This window comes from Myiozetetes cayanensis, unplaced genomic scaffold (genome assembly GCF_022539395.1).
Source record: "Myiozetetes cayanensis isolate MyiCay16 unplaced genomic scaffold, myiCay2020 scf39, whole genome shotgun sequence".
NCBI classification, from domain to species: domain Eukaryota; kingdom Metazoa; phylum Chordata; class Aves; order Passeriformes; family Tyrannidae; genus Myiozetetes; species Myiozetetes cayanensis.
This window is the reverse complement of record NW_026087620.1, coordinates 686,307-708,968: the sequence shown is the minus strand read 5'-3', so window position 1 is coordinate 708,968 and position 22,662 is coordinate 686,307. Positions and strand designations below refer to the sequence as shown.

Here is a 22,662-nt window from a genome sequence, read left to right as displayed (position 1 = left end):
ACTGAATTCTATTGCACCCTGCCCCTTTGACTATGACAAACTGCACCATTCCCACCTTCCTGAATCCTGTGTCTCAAATGTGAGTGGATGCATCCTCTATAGAGACATCCTGCCTTCAAAAGACAGTTTTTTACTGTCCTGGTTTCAATTAGATACTAAATTCTGAGATTATAAAAAGATATGATCTCATTGCTTAAGTGTCTCTGACCACCAGTGGATTAAAATTGGTTTTTGTTATTCAACAAGCAAAATGCAGCATTTCACAGCTCTCCTGAACACACTTGTGGAATTCCTAATGCCATACTGGTAGCTGGTTGTGCTGGTTTTCAAAAAGGCCAGATGGGAAATGCAAACACCCTGGCCATGTTAGCAGAGCTGTGCTGGCCCCTCTTCTCTGCTGTAGGAATCAGACACAGAATATTCCAGTCAGCCTTCCAGTGGGGGTGGGAAATCGCTGAGAAACTGGGAATTTACAGGGATGCTTGTCTTGTTTACGGTAATTTTGTGCACATGGTGACAAGAGACTGTCCAAGAAAAACGTGTTTCACAAATCTTAGGGCAAATACTCTGCCCAGAGCTGGGAACAGCCATGAATTCTGTGAGCAGTGACCTCCTGAGCAGTTCCTACACCACGAGCACCAAAGCTGTCCCAGTGTTCTGTGTGGAGGGTGCACTGAGCTCCCAGCACAGGCTGTGTTAGAGGCACGTCTGCCTTTAATGTTGTCACTTGTCTGGAGGTCAGCAAACCCACCTGGAGTCATCTTAACCAGAAATACCTGCAGTACCCCAGGGAATATGAGCGTATTAAAGCTGCTTTCCAGGCTGACATTCATAATATCTGTCATTTTAACTTGATCTCCCCGTACTAAACCTGACAGGGATATGTTGTGATCACAGCTTTTTTTGCATATGCTGTGAGTCCTCATATAAAAAAGGCTTATTTGGTATCTGCTTTGAAGTAAGCACTAAAGTAACACAATACATTCAGATTTTCTCGTGTTCATGTAATTTACCTGTTCAGAGTCCCAAAAATTATCACTTGATGGGCCTTAAGATTCTGCTTCAGTGGAATTTACTGGGCAATGTCAAAAGCAAGAGAACAAGTTAAGAATGAGATAGAGCTTCCAATCTCAGTGCAGTGCTCAGTGCTGAATTGTCCACAGGAACTGGAACTGCTTTTAACGGGAAGTAGAAGATGTTAAATCTCATTCAGAAGTAGAAATTAGCCATTCACAGATCAGAATCTATTCATATGCAAAGACTACTTTGCAGCTGCTTTCAGATCAGTGTTAATTACTGCCTATACCCTGAAAATAACTGCAAACCAGCAGGGGATGCTTAGGGACATTTGTCAGGGTAATTACTGCTGTAAAAATGCATCTGCTGAATGACACTGATGAGGCTCATGATTTTCAAATTTCCTTGTCCTACGCAGTCATTACTCAGAACATCTCTCTTCAGAAAGAGAACTCATCAAGAATCTTTTGACAAAATGCTGTTCCCTTGGAAAATGAGATTCAAACTCAAATGTTTTGCATGGAAATCAATTTATTTTGGTGAAGCTTTTGCCAGGAAAGGTCTCAGTGTTCCAAGACAGTTTCAGGTTTAGATGAGACAATCCCAGTTTTGGCCAATAGCTTGGGACAAAGCAAGTTCCAGGATTTTGCTCCTATTTCTGTGTATTGAAACCAAGTCAACCAGTTCCATCAGGAGAGGCTGAAAGACTGATCCAAACCCAAGCCCAGCCACCACAGCTGGGTTGGGCTGTCCCCCTGCAGGACCTGAGGGCACAGAGTGTAGATTGGAGGTCCTACCCTTAATGTTGGTGCTGTTTTATTGACAAGCTTCAAAAACGACCTTGGCTTTATCCTCTAAACCTGCTTAGGGGGCTCTGCCACTCCCACCCTGTGATGAAGTCGGTAACTTCTAACCCAGAAAGAACTGCTCTGCAGATTCCAAGTGCAGGTGAACTGTTACGGGACTCGAGATGAGAAATAAGAGCTATTCCATCATTACAGCTTAAATCAGTCTGGATTTCTCCTTTCAGAGAAAAGTAGTAAAAGGAATGAAACTTTCTTTAAAGCAGAAGCATCTTTTGATTGAGTCTTTTGTATCCAGCAGCACAGCAAGCCTCATTTCTCAAGGGTTCTCAGCTAGGTCTTTCTCTCCCAGCACTGTTCCCTTTTTACTAAGTAGGATCTAAAAGGCCAGATTCCTCCTCTCTAGTATGCTTAGTGATAGGATGGATCATCTTCCCATTTCCCATCATGGTCTACTCTTGGAGACATCCTTAAAAAGAAGAAATTAAATCTCCTTTTTTTATTTTTGGTGGATAGCTGTGTGTAGGCTCTCAGTGCTGAATAGCTGCAGAACACCCTCCACTATAAAATCTGCTGCTGGCATTGCAAAATTAACCTCAAAAAAAGCACAGGCTGGATCTCCAAATATCCCGAGGAAGAAAACTTCCCCCACAGCAACAACAAAGCCAGGAGAAGCCTAGGGAGGGTGTGAGTGTGTGTGTATTTGTTTCTGTTGTGTCTGCAGCTCTGCCTGCTCTCCCCACTCAGGGAATGCCACCTCCTTGGGCTGCAGGCACTCCTGGAGCTGCCTGATGGCACAGCCTGCCAGCACCACCCCTCAGTCCCTCTGAGGACGCCCCACAGCACCAGGAGCAGCTCTCACTTGCTGGCCCTATTTACGCCTGCCCTTATTTCCATTTCTGTTCCTCGAGGGCTGCAGGGAGCACCTGCCTCCACCACAGGCTGGAGTTCTCCAGGAATCCCAGTGTTCTTCACCCCTGCCCACGCTGAGAGGGAGAGCAGAGCTGGCTGCAGGAGGGACAGGGAGAAGGGCTGAGGGCTGGCCTGCAGCTCTGGGTACTCTCTGCTTCTCCCCTTCCTATAAAGGCTGCAGTCAGGATTCTGTGTCCCATTTAAAATCAGCTGCAAAAGAATCGTATCCAGTACTGAAAGAAAGCAAGGTCCACGTGCACGAGGACCTGGATCCCAGCAGATGGGGATGGCAGGGAGGCCAAGGAGGTTTCCACAGACAGGGCTCAAAATGGTGTGAGCTGGAGCTGCTGGATTTCCAAAAGAAGGGCTGGATCACAGAACAGAATCATTCTCTGCCCGGCATGATCAGGAGAATCAACACCACTCACTGCCAGAGTTCAAAGGATTAGTCAGGGAATATCATTTGTTCAAGGGAGACAAGGTTATATCAGGGATGAGTCACAGTACTAAGGATACAGGGGAGAATTTCCCTTTGCAGAATTAAACACCTGGCTTTGGGAGGTCAGAGCTTAATGCAAAGAAAAACTTGTATGGGGCCAGAGAGTTCAAGATAAATTCAAGATAAACGTAACCCTTTATTTTGAACTTGCTACTGGGAATCTTCATACATTTTCAAAAATAGATTTGGAAGCAATACTACTTGGTGTTCATTGTTGTACCTCAATGGTGTTTAATTGTCCTTCCCATTAAAGATGAGCCTAAGAAGAGAAAACTGCCTGTCCCAGGACAGCTGGGAGCTGAAGTGGCCATCGCCTTGTTCTCTGGGGAGCTTGCTCCTTTGTGATGGCATTTGCATTTCATACTTTTCAGACACTCACAATTTTGGATCAAATAGCCTCTATAAAATAGTGTCAGAGGGTCTCTAACTACTGCAACATGGCCTGAGTGTTCACTGCCCTCCTTTCCCAGGCCATGGGGCAGACAGGGCTGCTGGCCAGGGAAGGGCAACGTTCACAGCATTATAATGCCATCTCAGTATGCTGGGAAGTGAGGAACTCCTCATTTTGGTTCTGTTTATGTTTTGGACAACAAAAGCAGACTGTTTATGCTGCAAGGGGAACTTTTCCTAGGTAGACATGTGAGATTTTACAGATGGTGCAACAGTAGGAAGTGTTGAAAAGACCAAGGGAAATGTGCCTGTTTCCACTTCAAGGACAGAGATTGATGCATCAGTAACCTGTATGGACCCCTACTGAAGAAAGCATTTCCAAATGTGTTCCAAAACATTAGACCTGAGCTCTCATCACAGCAATACCCAGATCCTTACGATGTTTGGTTGTCTTTGCTTCCCCCTTCCCCACTGAGCCGGGGAGTGGAAAGCAAGGACAAGGAGCAAGGGGGGAATCTGGAGGCTTTACCTGTCTCTGGTGTCTCACAAGACACCCCCTGAGATGCCTTTGCAGCTTTCCTGACCTCCCAGCTCTCCGGAGCTCCGGGCGCTGCTCTGGGCGTGGCGGGAGCACGTTCCAACCGTGGGTGGGTGGGTGGCTGGGTGGGCAGCCCACGGAAGGGCTGGGGTCCTGTGTGGGAGCTGCTCCGGAGGGGGCTCCTCAGAGCCCTTCACACACACGGCATGTGCAAAACTCGCAGCAGAACTGGCAATTCCTCCCCTGTCACCACGTCCTGTGACCGCCTTGAGTCATGGGAGGGTGGGCATCGGTCTTGGGAGGATCTGGGAAGCTCCACTCGGGATTTCAGCCCGAACAGGACAGGACAGGACAGGACAGGACAGGAGGCTGTGCCGGGCGGGTTTCCTTGGCTGTCCCTTGGGAGCAGCAGCCCGGTGAGGACAGCACGGAGCTCACCGAGCGAGGGCTGGGGGGACAGCTCTGCAGTGCCATTTACACCCCGGATGGGGGAAATGATGGCCAAACCCCCTCATCTGCCGGGGACAGCGAGGGACAAGAAACAAATGAGCCTTCCCGGGGGACAGGGCTGATCCTTGCACTTTTTTCAGTGGAATCTCCCAGGTTTGGTTTGGTGCTTTTGAAGCCACAGGTGTGGCTAAAGGAAGGTGTTCCTTGTTCCTGCCTTGCTGCTCCACACGTTTCTCCAGCTGATTCCCACTATCATAACAAAGTAATTCTGGCATTCTTGAAAATCTCTCTCTTGCATTTCACTTAGAGCCAGTGAAACATTTAAAATCTGCTTACATAGATTTCAGTTACTCACCTGAGTGACTGGAGTCTCTCCTGTATTTGAGCCCTTCACTGCTTTAAACCCAAAGCCTTTGTAGTTGTTGCTCATTATCATCTGAAATTTGCCATGATATTGTTCTATATATTTCTATTGTACATTTTATCTTAAAACCACATTATTTCCTTATTAACACGTAGATCTTTGAAGAGAATTAGATGGCACGAAGCATCACACTTGAATATTCAGTCACTCTAGAAGAGAAAACTGGAATTAGTGGGGCTGGACAATGAGTGACTTCACCAACCAGGAGCTCTGACAGGCTCCAAAGCCAAGTGAGGCTGTTGCTGAGTTCCTCACTGGTGTTATGATGTGGTCAAAATTAAAAACAATGCAGAATCAATTCCTGGGCTAATTTAAACCCAAGAGCAGTTCTAAAAGATGGAGCTGGTGAGTCATGTGCAGCTCCTAGCAGGGCCACTTTTTTGTTTGTTTTTTTTCCTAAAGGAGATTGTCAAACTTTGTTTTCTTTCCTTTTCTGGCCACATTCCATGCTGGAAGGAGCAAGAGTTGTCTCCTGTGGTTTGAGATATCCCCTTGGCCCATGATCTCAGGCACCAGGGCATATGGAATGATGCTCTTTGCTGCCACCAGTGTGTACAGCTATTAATTTTCTTCACCCATTCACAGCTCAGCACTGGGGTGTTTTCCAGTATTTCCTATTGGAAGTCTCTAAAGTTGTTGGTTTTGTTTTTGGTTTTTTTTCTGGCTTCCTTAGAATTATTTTAGGGTTATAGTTTTATACTCCAGACTTTGGAAAACATTATCCTGGAGTGCATTACTGTGGGAATGGCAGTGCAGGCTGGTTGTTTTGGTTTTTTTCCTAGAGTTTGGCTGGATGTAATTTTTTTCAGGTGAAAAAAAGTAAGGATTTCTTCCATGTTCACATTACATCACCCCATGTGACTCCTTCCTTCGGGGGCTATTTCTGTAGCCTGTGGTGATATCACTGAGTTCCTAGAACCAGCATGATGGTAAATTTTAACACACAACATTTATTTATTTCGGGAACTTCTGTATTTTTTGACTGCAGAGTTCCTCCTGTTACTTCTCTTTGGAGCCTGGTTTCTGTAAGCTGTCTGTTTGCCATGTTGGGTGGAGCCTGCTCTGATTTCCAGAATACCTGCTTGGGAAAATATTATTTCTCTTTCCTCTCCCCATTCCCATTCTGGTTTTTTTTCCTCACTTATTTACTTACTTACTTTTTTGTGAGAAATCTGGGATGACAATCCTGTGTGCTTTAAACTTGCTTTTTAAAAACATGTTGCACCCTTTCATGGTGCTTTGTTTTGCCAAGTGTTATATGTAAATAAAAGCTCTGAGTCCACCATCATTTGATATATTCTATGCACTTTTACTCACCTTATAACACCCCAGATATTTCTTTAATCCTTTAGTACCTGTCAAGGATTTTCAAGTCATTTGTAGGATTTTTGTAAACACAGGGCAGCTTTTTAACCCTGCAAATTAAACCAGCTGCTTTTTCTGCTTCGCTTTGAAAACTTTTAAAAGTATTTTTATGCCACATTGCTGTTTTTTCCCCTCTGGTTTCTGGGTGCTGGAGAAACAACCGTGTATTTCTCCCACCTAATGAGACAAAGCTCAGGCCCAGCAATCCCTCACTCTGCAGGGTGCTGGGAGGGAACGAGAGCAGCACCAGAGCTGAGCCACAACAGCTCTGAAGAGCCCAGGCTGTCCTGGATTAGCAGATCAGCGTTCTGATAACTGTGGAACATCTGCAGAATAGATCTGGATCTAAATCTTGTGGCCCAGATACTTTTCAGATTTGGAGCTGCCCGTGATTTCCACTGTCAGTGACGCATGGCAGGGATGGATCCCTCGTTCTGCCTGGGCTGCCTGAGATCAGCCAGACCTGCTCTTGGGGCACATTTTGGAGACTGCTGGACTAAGGAAAGGATCAACCACTCTGGCAGGATGGGAATCAAGCACAGCCAGATCAGCCCAGAGCAGAGATAGGATAGGGATGAAAATGCCTTGGAATTGCTCAGCTGAGATGCTGTCACTTAAAAGTGACAAACTGTGATAATATTTCTGTAATACTGGCTGCATTTTATAAAAGGAGAAACTAATTTAAAACCAACTATAAATGTACCTCTTTGGTGGGGTTTTTCTGCATATTTCTATAACACTTCATGTTCTTGCTGCATATAGTAAAACATTAAAATCAGCAGTTTAATATTTCAGAGATGCTTGTAAATTGAAATCTGGTTTAGAGCTTAAAGATGCTATTTTAGAGGCTCAACATAATCTACTGACTTTAATTAAAAAAAAAAAAGGCTCTAGTGTTTAAAATATAAAATCATAGCAAGGTGAACACAAATCCCAAAAGGCACAGAATGCACAGAAAATGCACAGAAACAGAAAACTGGCCTCTAATTCAGGAAAACCTTTCATTGATCAGAACAACACTGGAGGTCACAGCAGGGGAAAACACCTTCCAGTTTGTTTACAGCACTTTTCCTGCTCGTCCATCCCTGGATTTGTGGTGCTTTGATAGGCAATGCCTACAAATACCCAGCAGAGTTCCTGCTGTCTGCGTTTGCCTAATTCTTACTCAAATCTTCTTAGTCCCTAGGAGGTAACTATCTAGACACAGAGAGGTATTTGTCCTATGAAAATAACTTTTATTTTTTCTATCATCCTCTCCCCAGCTGAAGAGTCCTAATGCAGGGAGAAGCTGCTTTATATCTCTGCAAACCCCTGCTGCTCTTTGCTGCTCCTCTTGATTTTGTGGCACATTTTGTGGCCCAGGGACAGACCTGTGTGCTGTGTTCAAAGTGTGGGCACCTCCTCCATTTGTGCAGTGCAGTAAATACTCTCCTCTGCCTCGTTCTCATCTCTCATCCGAAATTCCTGACCTTGTTTCTTGTTCTAACTGTTGCTGAGCCCCGGGCTGGTGTTTTTGGGGAATTGTGCCCTGTAAATCCCACATCTCTCTGTCTGGTTGGCAAGAGCTGAAGCAGAACCCCTGACTGATAACACACCATGTGGGCTGTCTTTGGCCAGACTGTTGCTTTGCATCCACTTGCATAAGATGTAATCTACTATTTCATAATCTAATATTGTGCTTTTTCAGTGTCTGTCTTTTAGTCTCAAGTATCTTGAAAAATGATGTTTATCAGCAAACTTTCTCGCCTTCCTATTTAGTGCTGTTGTTGGGTTTTTATAACCTTTTGAAGGAGTCATATGGGCTTTCTTCAAACCAGGTAACACCTGCAGAGTAAGAGGTAAATTCATTATAATGCATGTAGAATTTTTGAACAATAGACCAAAAAAAGCATTCAAGAGCTTCAGATCTGACTGTGTGTGATCACATTGCTCATGTCAGCCTGACAAACAGCTGAGTCAGCAGGAATGGCTTTGGAGATACGCTTTGCATATGCAAAAGATGCCCTTTCTGGGATCACAGAGCTCCAGCTGCTCGGGCTGCAGCTTCTCCCAGCAAAGAACTGGCTCTGGAAGTGCTGCCAAATGGGGAGATTCCAGTCCCTGCACGGCCCAGCCTTCCTGCTCCTTCCCTGGCCTCGCTCAAGAAGCTCTGGGATTGTGAGATTAGTCATGAAAACATCCAGCCCTGACTCACCCTGCAGCGTCACGGCTCGATCCGTGTGAGGGGGGCACGAACAGCGGCTGGGGCTGCGAGGGGAGAGGGCAGCAGGGTGTAATGAGAGTGGCAGGGACCGTGACACTGCACCCGAGCCCCCCAGCACAGCAGTGCTCCTGCCCTTTGTTCACACAGCAGAAAACTCACAGGGCTTGGTTTCTCCCTGTGACAAACGCTCTGGGGCACTGAGGAACTCGAACCTCTGGCAGGAGCCGTGAGCTGCTCGTCCGCGCTCTCGGTGTGACCGGCTCGGAGCACATCGCATGTGACGGGGTCGGTGCTCACCCTGCTCCTGCTGCGAGGGGAAGTGCCTGCAAATCCAGCCCAAAACCGAAAGTTCTCTAACGAAATACGAAGGCTGACTCAGTCAATCTGTCTGACAGCGAGTGAGAATAATTTGCCAAACTTTTTTCGCTTCATTCTGGAGCTTCTATGAATCGCATCTCCCCCCACCCCCAACCCCCTGCAATCTCCTAATCATGAGTAGCTGAGTGGGGCTGGCATTCCCGGAGGAAGGTGCCTGCCTGGAGCTGGCATTCCCGGAGGGAAGGTGCCTGCCTGGAGCTGGCATTCCCGGCGGGAAGCTCCCTGGTGGCACACATTCCCGATGCCGCAGCAGGGAGGGAGGGCAGGGGCAGGAGGCACGGGGGATTTGGGGCTCCCGAGGACAGGGACCCTCTCTGGCTGTTTGTTCCCGCGTGGAATATCCCTGAGAAATCCCAAGAACAAGTTGAGGGATAAGCTTAAAAATAAAGCGGTTTAGGCTGATTGAAGAGAGATGTTGATGTAAATGAAAGCAGCCCGTGTGGCATCAGCAGCCTCAGCGTGACACACTGACAGTCCTGATGGCATTCCTGGGTTTTCAAAGGCTGATGGAGACCAGGGCTGCCACTGCCTGTAGTAAATGGCTGTGGTAAGAATAGTATTTATATGGTTTATTGCTTTGAAAGTTTTCTACGGTTATTGTGAAAGAGTAATTACATATTCTCTCCTTCTGTGATAAAAGTTTCCTTGGAACTGCTATTCCTGGAACGCAGTATTCAATGGGAAAACTACCTGTTTTCATAGGTAGTAAAAAATACCTGCATAAAGGATTATTTATAGTACTGCTCAACTTTGGCTACCTAGGATTTTATATCCTTGTCAGGTCTTCTTTTATAAGCATTAATTTTTTAAGTATCTTTTTTAAAGCCTGCACAGGTTTCTGCCACAGTAGAACAATCCCATTTACTCAGGAATAGTAAATTATACAGTTCCAGCAACTTCCAAGTGGTGCTTTCTTATCAAGAACCGAACTGCAAAGCCAAGGTAATTTGGGCATGCTGGCTTCTTGCCAAATCCCAGAGTAGGCTCCCTGGGCAAAGCATCATCCCAGAGGTTTCATGGGAGTTCTCCTGCAGCAGTTCCACTTTCCTCTAGGAAAAGCTATTTTATGGCAAAGGGGCCTCGGTGATTCCTCCCTCCTGCCTGTTTTGTTATTTATTGTTCCCTATCAGTGCCCAGCAGTGGCATATTTTGTGGGAATTCTTTCCATTAATCACAAAGACACACAGGCAGCTTGGAGCTTTCCTCGGAGAATTTGGAACTTCCTGCAAAAACAAGCACCAAAAAGCTACCAGGAACACCAACCAAATCACTTTAATCACTGGAGTCTATTTCCTATCCCTCAGAGAAACCAGGATTTTCCAAGTGTTTCAGTTAAATTAAGTGAATTACATGACCTGTATTGAACTAAATCAGTCTATGATGTATTATAAGCAACTCTTGGACTTCTGCTGGGTTTTTATCCCCCATCTCAGAGTTCCTGCAGGATCTTGCCTCCCTGCACCTCTGAGCTCTGTGAAGATGGGTAGGGCAGCACAACTGTAGGAGTTAAAGGGGGAAGTCAGTGATTATACACAGAGTTATAAAAGGAAACAATCTCAGGAATATGCTTTACTATGAAAGCACTAAAAATCTGAGGTCAGACCTTTGTTTTTAATGGAAATATCCTGAACTCTACTACATATAAACAAAGAAGGTGTGAAACAGTATTTTATGTTTAATTTATGATAATATATAAGCTATCATATTTGAAATATTATGGAAATTTGCTTATAACAATGCCATTCTTATTTTGATCAAACTGTGTCTATAATCATCAATACTTATTTAAGGATAAATGTAGCTGACTGCACGTTACTCAATGCTAAATGAAGCCTTGGGAGAGGGGGGAAAGAAGGCAAATTATTTTGCTTGATTCTTGTCAGCCAAGAGTATGACTCTACCTGAAAACCTGATAAAGCAAACCCCTTTACTTGAGGAAATAATTTGTTGCTGTGTACTGACTGTTTCACCCAAATATTTAGTTACAGTAGCTGATTTTGAAGTCCGTTACCCTGAAAGCTACAAAAAGGCAGATAATTTACCCCCAGAGTGCTGAAGGCCTCGTGCACCACCAGCATAAGATCTCTTTGGTCATTCTGGTCCTCATTCACAGCAGTAAGGCTTTCCCAAGAGGAGGAAAAATCCCCAAATCCCCCTTGGTTCATTTTCCAAAGACAGCCCTAAAAGAGGTGTCTCTGTCAGGGGTGTCCTGGGGAGATCTCAGCCACTGATCCTCCTTTGATGGCAGGGATGGTGCCTGTGGAGTTCCACCCTCCTTGCCCCGGGGAAAGCTTTGGCTTTACTGCAATTCCAGAAGCCTCAGAGAGCACCCCTGGCTGAGACACTGCAAGGAACACTCTTGGAATTCAGGGAGTAGGACGGCATGTATGTCAGAATTAACAGGGGGGTGTTGTGGCCATCAGGCCCCCCTTGGAATTCTAGGTAAGCACACATTACACACTGGCCACAGGAAAATCCTTATTCCTTTCCCTCCATCCAACCTTGTATGTGTTAAGGGAAAAAACACCCTTTTGTCACTTGCTGTCCAGAAGCTGGAATGTGACCACAGGACCAGTTACTCTGACTCACAGAGATGTTAGCAGTGCTCACTTTGTGAAAAACAAGGCTTTAGGGTGCCTTAGACTTTGCTTTGTTTGGTATTTATTTGGCCCGACGATCAGATGAAATGGGTTCTCAGCAATCGTCTCAGCAGTTACTGAAGTTCTCATGTCACTGTTCTGTTTCTGTGGAAGGCAGAAGAAAGGCTGACATAACTTGTTGCCAGTGCAAGGCTTCTGTCTCCACCAGAAATAGGTTTGAAGTTAAGGAATGTCTGAATAAATTAAGCTGAACAAATCTGAGTATTAGATATATATCTCCAAAGCATTAAAAATACTCAGGTACAGCCAGACATGTCAACACTCATTTCTCTGCAGTTGCTGAGAGATTTACCAAATCTCCTAACGCAGCACACCGGGGTTCTGATGAGCTGCAGCAAGAGACCTGTATGTTTGCATTCCTTTGACCTGATGTCTTGCCTAATTACTGCTCAAGTCATTTACTTGTTTTGCTCAGAGCATTGTTTTGGCTTTTTATTATCTTGCAGAAAGAAATTAAAAGAAGTTCTGACAAAAAATAAGACCAAAATGAACATTACCCTGGATTAGCAGCTTTAATCACGGTTGAGTTTTCTATTGTAGCAAAAGCAGATGGTGATGCAAATAATCAACCTGATCACCACTGCCCAGCTCTGCACTGCCCAGTGCCAGCCTGCCTGGCTCAGCTCACACTTGTAGGGACACCAAGCCCAGCTGAGGAACAAAGCCCTTCCCTGCTGTCACATCAGCACTCTGCTCCTGAAGTTCTGTGCCTGCAACGCGATTTTGAACTGTCAGGCCCCTCTACCACAGATTGCTGTCTAGGACACAAAATCCCAGCTGGCCCAGGCACGGCTGCATTGCCACAGGGAAGCAGCCTTTGATCACCTATCTTTGTTTATCTGAATGCCTGAGATGCACTTAAAGACAGTGGATAAATTGGCTTGTGCTGGAAGCCAGAGACCTTTTCTCTTCCTTTGCACAGATTTTTCTGACAGAACCCAGCAGGGGAGGGTTCCAGCTCTCCTGGTGCAGGAATGTGTGCACGTGGCTAAAATGGACTTTTCATTTGTCCTCTCGCTCCCTCCACTGAGCCTTTGAATGGTGCAGGGATGTATAACCCTAGACCTACATGCTGATTAGCCTGGTGTTACCTGGGAATAGCAGTTGGACAGATGCAGTGGCTGGGCTGCTTTGGGTTCCTTGTCTCCAAAATCTCCCCTGGATAAAAGCCCTGTGACGTCAGGGAGAGCAGAGCGAGTGTTTCTGCGCACAGAGCAAACATATGAACAGGAGAGCAGAGCTATAAAGAAAACAGCTTGTCCTTTTTATGAAGAAACATGACAAATACGATTTAAGAAAGATAAAGTTTGTATAATATTTTTCAGAGATAGTCTGACACGCATGTGCACGCACACACAGCCTCCTGTTTGACCTCTGCTGATGCACCACTCACGACTCCTCACAGAAAACTGTCCCCTCCTGCCAGCCTGAGGCACATCATTACATGAGCTACTGTAGAGGACCCAAGCACTGAACACAGCTCAGTCCCCACACCAGAAGCTGTCCATGCACAGGGGAAATCCTGCACAGCTCAAGGTCCCCCCAGATCTGGTGATCGGTCCCTCCTGTGGCTCAGGATCAGGTGTGACTGCTCTGCTGCACAGGATATTTTTACTATCTGTTCAGCTCAGGTTCTTCAAATGTTTGTCAGGAAAGAGTTGTTTCTGCTTTGCTATTTTTAAACTGTCCTACCTAGCTCGGAATAGATTTTATTGTGGTTAGACTTTTTCAGAAAGTCAAAATAAACCCAATAAACCAGTCTGGTTGGGTTTCAAAAATAGAATACATGTATAAATCAAAGTGCTGTATTTATTGTCTCTATGGTAGGAATGACTGCTCAAGTAGACACAAATTGTAGCCTAGGTTTTTAATTTTTAAATTGTTTTCTCCAAGAGTGCTGAGTTTTTTATTCCCTGTGCAGGTGGCACCCATCAGGTCAGCATTTCCATACTAAATGTATAAAACATGAATCTAGCATTCTTTTCATGCTGTGCTATTCTCAGTACACAGTGCTATAATATTCCTCTGTGGAATAGGGTAAGATTTTAGATAAATATGTTTCTTACATGAAAGAGTTAAAGCAGTGAGAAGGAAGAAGAGGAAAAATGAAGATAGTAACTTTAATTCAGATGTAGAATGAAGCAATGACCAGGTGGGGCATGGACTGCAGCCAGCCCAACAGCAACCACTTTTAGCTGGATATGGATAAATTCAAAAGTTGAGAATTTCTTCAGGACACACCAGCAAAAATAATTAATGTGAACAGACTGTGCTATGGTTTTCATTCCAGCAAAACAAGTTTACTCATTCTTAACAGCTTTATATGTCCTGTTGTTATAAAGTAATTTATGCAATTTGAATTCTCAGTGCATGAAAAAAACCCAGACTATAAATTTTATTTCCACCCCTCTTCTTTGAACACTTCAGTGACAAGGGCAAATGGTAAAGTCTTTCAGCTGAATGACAAAATATAAATGGTTTATGCATCATCATGACAAACTAGAGATTCTTTGTTTGCAAATGCTTGTGTTCAAGGCCCCTTTCTTCATGGCCTCTGTACACTGGACTTCTTTTGCATGTAACTTGACTTAAACTAAGCAATGTTCTCTTAATAAAAAAAATAAAATCTCAGGGAGAACAGGAAAATGATTTGTAGCACACATCAAACTGGCATGCAGGAGGACAAGGACTGGACTGTGGCTCAAGGAAAGAACTCTGGATAAAATGGCAAAGTTCTGTACAGTAATCCTTGGCTGGAGGAGTCAGGGAGCAAGGTTTGATAGCCCAAATTCCATAATAAAATGTGGATATACATTTCTCCTCTCCCCCAGCCAGCAGTCCACTCCTGATTCTTGCTGCTCGTTCTTGTGAGGCTCCCAGCTCTGCCATGTGCTGTTGGATACTGCTGGAGAGCCCCAGTAGTGCCAGCTCAGTGGGCTGGGAATTCAGGAATATTGCACGGAGCAAACTGAACCCCCACAAATGAGGAAAGGGTTAACTTTCCCAGCTCCTTCTCAGCAGCCAGAATTCCTGCTCTGCTCGCTGGGATCATCCCTCTCCTTTCCAGTTGTGAGCATCCCAGGGTCTGGGCAGCTGGGATGGCTCCGCCTGCCTGAGATACCCCCTGGAGGAAAGGGAAAGAATTCCCAGGATACAGCCACGAGGCAGGGTGCTCAAGATAGTGGTTGCTGTCCTAACTCAGCCTGGCCCAGACCCCAGGGTTCCCATTCCCCTTCAGATCTCTCCTCAAGCTGCTTTTTGTGCAGGCAGAAAACACCTCAGAGGGTGCAAATGTGAGACAGGATGGTGTGCCTGGGCAAATGGAAGTGCAAACCTGGCCATTCACACATCAGCCATCCGAGCACAAACACAAACCAGGGCAGCCTCAGGAAGAACACGGAGAATTTTCAGTTTATTTTGGAAAGTCTGTTCAAGTTTTGCTTCCCTTCCACGTTAGTGCTGCCATGTTCCAGTTTCTTTGATCGCTTTGTTTGCTTTTCTTCTCATTTCTTGTAATTATTGTATTTCTTTGCATGTGCCACATTGTTTGACTCTCTGAAATTTGGCTTGCTTTCCTCCAGCCCTGTGTTTATTTGTTCCATGATCCTTCTGCCCTTTTAAAAGAAGTTTAAAACCTTATGAAAAGTCTTTGCCAAAAGACATTCACCTCTTCTTGAGGTGAACATCCCTCCTTCCTTTCCCCCTTTCTTTTTAAGCTCCTCATGGCAGGTGCTTATATTTTATGTTACAATATTTTAAGATCCTTTTGCATGTTTCTCTAAAGTCTGTACTACTCTCTACCGTGTTACAGGGATTTGCTTAGTCCAAAGCCATGTGAATATTTCTGGTACCCAAGGCACTGTCTTGGTCTGGATTTGGTTTTCTGGTTTTTTTTGGTAGGTCTGAGCCCAGGGCAATGGGGAGGAGGAAAATAAGAGCAGCTCTTTTTTTTTTAAGAGCAAGGCTGAAATCTCCATGTGGTCTGTCTTGTGAAAGAGTGCTACATAAAGCTTAAATGTGTATTTTATCAATATCCTCTAAATTGAAGGTTTTATTACACTGGAATAAGTGGTAACTTCAGAACATATGGGAATAAAACAATGAATCACACCTAAAGACACTCGTGTTTCAGCCTTCCAGAGCTCCTGCCTGCCACCCCCATTCCAATCTCCTGTGACTTGGCACCCACACCTCTTCCTGGAGGGCACCAGTACCTAAAGATTCTGCATGTTTTGGGGTTTTTTTCCTCATGTGGTGCTTAGGAGAGGCAAACCCAGCAGTGCTGGTTTTTCCCTCGCCCTTGCTATGCCCCTGTGAGGTTAATGTGACTTTAGCTGCACTCAGGTCTTGGTTTATATCAGAATAAACCTTCTGCTGTAGAGAAATCCCAAATAAGGCTGAGAGAAGTTTGCTGGAGGCTCTTTTTAGAGAAATGCTTATTTAATTACCCATTAATGGAACTTACATGACTGTAAATGCAAACATGCATGCTCCTTAAAATAGTTCTAGGAGAGATGCTTTCCTGTGCAGTGGCTGTCCTTGGAGCTGTGTTTTGGGGCGATAAATCCCGCTCACCATCTGATGTGCTGTGCCAGACGTTTTCAAAGCTAAAACAAGTGAATTCATGGAGCACTGGGAGCGAGTTCCAGCCAGCAGAGCCCTCTGGTACCCCAACTTTTCCACGGACCCCGAGTTACACGGGGATGGCTGCCTGACAGCTGTTCCCTGTCTCCTCTAGGAAAAGAGCTCGCACGCTGTGTTTTTATAAATTATTTTTTTTTAAAATTTCTCCTCCGCTGCGTTCCCCGCAGCGCACACCCCAACCTGGCAGTGCCGCCCTCGGCAGTGCTGCCCGCTCAGAGCACCCCCTCGGGATCCCGTACCCCCATTCCCTCGGGATCCCCTCAGGATCCCCTCGGGATCCCCCCATACCCTCACGATCCATCCCCTCAGGATCCCCTCAGGATCCCCTCGGTATCCCGTCCCTCCCTTCCCTCACGATCCCCCCATCCCCTCACGATCCCGTCCCCCATCCCCTCACGATCCCGTCCCCCATCCCCTCACGATCCCCATCCCTCACGATCCGTTCCCATCCCTCACGATCCGTTCCCATCCCCTCACGATCCCGTCCCCATCCCCTCACGATCCCCATCCTCACGATCCCCATCCCCTCACGATCCCCCATCCCCTCACGATCCCCCATCCCCTCACGATCCCCCATCCCCTCACGATCCGTTCCCCATCCCCTCACGATCCTGTTCCCCATCCCCTCACGATCCCGTCCCCATCCCCTCACGATCCCCCATCCCCTCACGATCCCCATCCCTCACGATCCTCCCCATCCCTCACGATCCCCCATCCCCTCACGATCCCCCATCCCCTCACGATCCTGTTCCCCATCCCCTCACGATCCCGTTCCCCATCCCCTCACGATCCCCCATCCCCTCACGATCCCCCATCCCTCACAATCCCGTTCCCCATCCCTCACGATCCCCATCCCTCACGATCCCCATCCCTCACGATCCCGTTCCCCATCCCCTCACGATCCCCCATCCCCTCACGATCCCCCATCCCCTCACGATCCCCCCATCCCCTCACGATCCCGTTCCCCATCCCCTCACGATCCCCCCATCCCCTCACGATCCCCCATCCCCTCACGATCCCGTTCCCCATCCCCTCACAATCCCGTTCCCCATCCCCTCCCTCCGCCGCTCCCAAATGGCGGCGGGGCCGATCGAGCGCTCGGGGCTCCCCGGCGGGCCGGGGCGGAGCGGGCGGGCCGAGCGGCGCAGGGCGGTGCGGCGAGCGCCGAGCGGGCGGGGCGGGGATAAATGTCTGCGGGGCGCGGGGCCGCCATTTTCTGTGAGCGCCCAGCGCGGCCCGGGCCGGGCACAGGTACGGGACGGGATGGGCACGGGTAGGGCCCGGGGCGCCGGGACGGGATGGGTACGGGCCGGTGGGCACGGCCGGGGCACCGGCACGGGTACGGAACGGGCGGGGAGAGCCGGGCACGGCTGGGGCACCGGGCCGGCACAGGTACAGGTACGGGTACGGCGGGGAGAGCCGGGCACGGCCGGGCCGGTACGGGCACGGAGGAGGAGTGCCGAGCCGGCACAGCTGCGGGCGGGCCGGGTACGGGCGGGAGCGCCGGGCCGAGCGGAACACAGCTCCGCTCCCTGTCTCCCGGGCCCCCCTCCCGCGGGGCGCTCGGCCCGGGCGCGCTGAGCCTGGGCCGGCCTGAGGGCGGGCGGGCTCGGCCCCGACAGGCCCCGGGGAGGAGCGGCGGGGCCGGGCGGGCGCGGGGCCGAGGGGCCGGGAATGCGGCCGGGCTGCCAGCGGAGCGGAGGGGCCCGGGGGAGCAGCCGCGGCCGGAGCAGGACATGAGCGGGGGCAGCTGGGACACCTGGAGCCGTGCCTTGTGCGGGGGGATGAGCATCCCGCACAGCTGGAGCCGTGCCTTGTGCGGGGGGATGAGCATCCCGCACAGCTGGAGCCGTGCCTTGTGCGGGGGGATGAGCACCCCGCACACCTGGAGCCGTGCCTTGTGTGGGGGGATGAGCATCCCGCACAGCTGGAGCCGTGCCTTGTGCGGGGGGATGAGCATCCCGCACAGCTGGAGCCGTGCCTTGTGCGGGGGGATGAGCACCCCGCACACCTGGAGCCTGTCCCGCCTGTGACAGGCAGAGCAGTGGGATCCCTCGCAGCGGGACTGTGCCACGGCCAGGGGAAGAGCAGCAGGATGAGTGTCCCGCCCCCTGGAGCCGTGCCCTGTGCACAGGGGATGGGCAGGGGGCACTTGGAGCGCCTGGAGCCGTGCCCTGCCAGGGCGATGGGCAGTGGGACGAGCATCCCGCCCCCCCGAGCCTGCCCTGCCCACAGCGGAGCCTGTGCTGGCCCGGCCTGCTCGTGTCCAGCTGTAGCTTTGTCCCTCCCGCTCTTCCAGGGGGCTCCCTGACCCTCCTGTCGCTGCGATCCACAAGCTGCTGGAGCAGGAATGGAAAATGCCTTGAGGTTGTATCAGCACAACGAAAGCTTTCTGCTCAGGCATTCTTTGGTTAGAGCTGCTTGCTTGATTTTGTGTTGGGGTTTTTTTGTGATTTAAATTCAGTTAAAAAAAGCTATTTGCAAACTGGAGGAAGATCCTTTCGTGTCCTAATTTTCCCTAAACTGTTCCAGCCGTGCCAGGTAGCAGTGGTATTCCTGCAGGGCCAGGGCTGGCTCTGGCCTCTCTTTATCTGCAGTCTCACTGCACACAGAGATAATCTGCCTGTGTGGCTCTTTTTCCTTCTTAGCCTTTAAGTGACACCCATAAATACAGGGACCTCGGCTGGGACAGTGAGACCCCACCCCCAGCTGCAGTGGGATTGCTGGAGCACAGTGTGTGTCCCAGGTGCAGCTGTAGGTTGTCACAGGTGAGCAAAACAAGGATCTATAGTGGAGCAAAACTCAGATTCCTCCAAAACCAAACCAGCTTAAAATATCTGAAAATAGTTTGATACAAAAGACTTTTAAAATGTCTTTTAGTGCTTCTGGAAAAGTCAGCTCCAGATACTAAAGTATCACTGCATTGTGTCAATCCAGGGTGTAATTTGAAGGGGTATCCTTGTTGTTTAGGATATGTCTGCAGTGTTGTTGCAGGAGGAAGGATTGACGTGGGGAATGGGAGAGTTAATTTCAGGCAGTTCAGTTAAATCTCTGCTGTGGTCACCCATTCAGAATGGAAGTGGCTTTAATTTGGTTTGTCTTAATGAACATTTTCTGTAGGCAAACCCTAGGGCTACGGTTTATCCTGAAAGACGTATGGATCTGGATGTGTGTTCATGAAATGCATGGTCAATGTAGTAAGCAATTTAGTGTTAGATTATTAAATCAGAAGTGAACCAGCATAGCTGGGTTGGAGCAGCAGTGCTTTCAGAAACCTGGAACGTGTTTTTCATATGGTTTTTTGCCATACCTAATATCTTCAGGACTGGACAACTTATTGTGCAACACTGCTGACTAACCTGCTTTGAAAGAAAATCTGGAAGTAGCAGAGAAAATAGCTATTTTTTTTCTAAAGAAGATCAAAAACTTATTTTTTTTAGTTGAATCCCTTTCCTATTTTTTATTCTTAACACCACCGCATTCTGTTCAAATGACGTATGAAGTCACTGCTGTCTCAGGGCCTGAACTTACTACAACTTATTAAAATAGCTCATATTTTATAAGCCACAGACATGACCCACAGAAATCATTGGTCAGCACTTCTTGGTAAGCTAAATCAGCACTAATTTCTTCTGGAACATATACTCCCCTCCTCCCCCCAGATTATTTGTGTGGCTCCTTCTTCAGTGTTGGGAAAGCAGGAGCTGAGGGAGAAAGCCCTGCTTTGCCTCGTTTGCAAAGATTCAGTTCAGAGCTGCTGCTTGTAAAGGAGCTGGGAACCCAGAGCTGTTGGATTTCTGTGTTCCAGTCGCTTCCCCATCTTTGCTGCTGCCTCACTTCAACACCCCCCAGAGTTTTCTCCTCCTGCCTCAGCTCTGAAGTTGCTTGTCCTGCCTCCTTGGCCTGAGGGAGGCTTTGCCTCGGGCTCCTTAGCTGGGAATGTGCTCCTGCAGCACACCAGGGGTTTGTGCTGTGCTGCTCTGGCTGATGGAGAGCTGAGAGTTCTGCCATCCTTTGGCTTCCTCGGCCTGTGGGAATGTCCAGTTCTTCCTGCCTGTGCCTCCCTGCTCAGCTGGAATAAGGGGATACAACCCACATGGCTCGTGCAGCTGCATTTCCAAAACTGCCATACAAATTCAGCTTGAAACAAGTGCTTGGAAAGTATTATTGCTTTGTATGAAACAAGTTTCTGGACCAGAAGAGAAGCAGAGGTCAGCCTTCTATTTCTCATAAAAACATCACATTGCAGAAGTCAAGATTATTTTTACCTGGGGAAGTAACAAAAAAATCTTCAAAACAAGATTGAAGCTTGTGATTTGCCAAATTTCAAGACTGGTAATTTAAGCCTGAAGGTTTCACATAAGTTGAATTTGTAAACAGACAGGTTTACATCTACACTGGACCAGTTTTGATTGATTTTGTGTAATTGCTTATGCAAAACCCTTCAGTATGTTCTGATCTGAAATACACCCACTGGGTGTCCAACGAGGTGGTGGAAACACTTGGTCAGCTCTGGAAATTAATGGAAAGAGGAGTTAATACAATGCTGGGAAATCAGGTAACTATGACCAACTAACAAGGTATTTTAGCAGTGAGCTCATGGCTTTTGAGACAGCATGAAGCAGATACAACTTAATCTGTATGGGTAGTCCCTGCTTAGTGATGTTCTTATCTTTCCTGCAGAGAAAGTCTGTTTTGGCCCCAGTTCTGTGAAGAATTCTCAGAGCTGTGCTGGCCCTGCTGCGTGAGCTGGGTTTCTGTAAACAAGGATTTTGCTTTGAAAAGCAGCTGGCGCACGTTTATTCCCTGAGTGACTCGAATATTGTGTTTGTACTAGAAATGTCATCTGTTTTACACAAAGTTGATTTTATTGCAGCAGTGTGTACTGACCTTTTACAGTTTAATAGAGTATGGTCATCTCGTGTCCCGAAATGGTGCAGTGCAACGGCACAGGAGGGTAAACAAAGCGCCCTTCTGGAGGCACTTGGAAAGGAGCAAAGCATTTTCCTGGGGGACTCCAGAGCTAGGAATGAGAGCTGACAATTAATAAGGAGAATGCTTACATAAGCAAGTATATTTTTTCAGGGTTTTCAGCGGCGTAGTCCATGGGATTGAAGTGTGTATTTTGCAGAGGGTTTTGCTTGCTTGTGGGGGATGCCAGCCTTTCCAGAGGTGAGATTTCCCATGGAGAAGCTGGAATTGTGCAGTGGGTTTGTCTGCAGGTGCAGCTGAGCCTGCCGTGCCTCTCTGCTGTGCACACTGTAAATGCATCCCGAGCGCAGAAAGGAGCAGAGCGCAGGGAAATCAGAGCTCAGTCCTTCCCCTTCAGGCAGAGCAGCTGTAGAGAGCCGTGCAGTGCTCTGTGCCCGTGGCAGTGTCCGTGGGTGTTCTCTGGGGTGTCCGCAGCTCCCTGCCGGAGCCCCTTTCCCGCTGGGGGGCTCCTTTGGGAGCCGGCTCCGGGCTGTGTCTCTGCAGGTGCCGCGGTGAGCCCGGGGCTGTGCTCCCTCCCCGATGCATTGTTAGTGCTGCATTTGGGACCGGCAGCTGCAGAGAGGGCGGTGATTGCTGGGGCATTCCGATGCAGACACGTAGTATCGGGGCAGAGCAGTGCAGCCTCGGTGTATTTTTAGTTCCCAGGCAGAGGGAGGTTGTTTCAGTGGCTGCAGCTGGGTGTGGCGTGGGGTTAACCAGATTAATCAAGGCTGGCTCAGGGCTTCAACTTTCAAAAACGGCTCAGAGCCCCCATCAGTTTTGTTGTTCCATACAACAGAACAAGCTGGAGTTTTAAAAGGGGGGTTTTAGGAACCGCGAGCTGTGAGGGATCAGCAGGAGGGAGATGCAGGGTAGTGCCCAGCTAGAAGAAAGATGTCTCTAACACCTTCAGATCATGGGAAAGCGTTTAAGGTATGGGCTCCTTCCAGCCCAGGATATTCTATGATTCTATAGATTGAAAAACTTATAACATGACTAATGCTCCCTTTTCTGCCATGTCTTTTATTTTGCCAGTCATTGCTTCCAGTGTATGTCCCTGGCAGCTCTGCCAGGAACTGGTGCTAGTTTTTGGATATTCCGCTTTCTTGTTCTGTTCTCAGTCATTTCAGAGGGTTTGCTCAAAGTCTGGTCATCCTTTCAGTATTTTCCAGTGCTCTTTTCAGTCTGTTAGCACACCACAAAAGGCACTGCTCTCTCTTTACTTGCCACCTGTGGGACAGATGAGTAAATTATTCCTTTGGATTTATTCTAATTTTCTTTGTGTAGAATAAGATACAATAAGAATAAGATGTGGGATTTTACAGGAGAGTTTCCTGGTGAGACTGAAGGAGCACAGTGAGACAGGTGACGGTGCAGGTACTCCCTTTGGTTTGCATGGAATTGTGCC

The 22,662-nt window shown here is 47.9% G+C and overlaps 1 protein-coding gene across 6 annotated transcripts in view; it reads left to right on the top strand.

Moving 5' to 3' along the window:
* Nucleotides 1–17,442: 17,442 nt before the first annotated feature.
* The window catches only part of RAF1 (Raf-1 proto-oncogene, serine/threonine kinase), a 36,276-nt gene continuing 31,056 nt past the window's right edge, over nucleotides 17,443–22,662 (top strand). For 5 of the 6 annotated variants that reach the window (XM_050328264.1, XM_050328262.1, XM_050328263.1 and 2 more), the window contains exon 1: nucleotides 17,443–17,534. In XM_050328264.1, the coding sequence (XP_050184221.1) occupies nucleotides 17,471–17,534 (64 nt within the window). In that variant the 5' untranslated portion in view covers nucleotides 17,443–17,470. The remainder of the gene's footprint in view (nucleotides 17,535–22,662) is intronic. The other variant, XM_050328266.1, reaches the window with a different exon arrangement.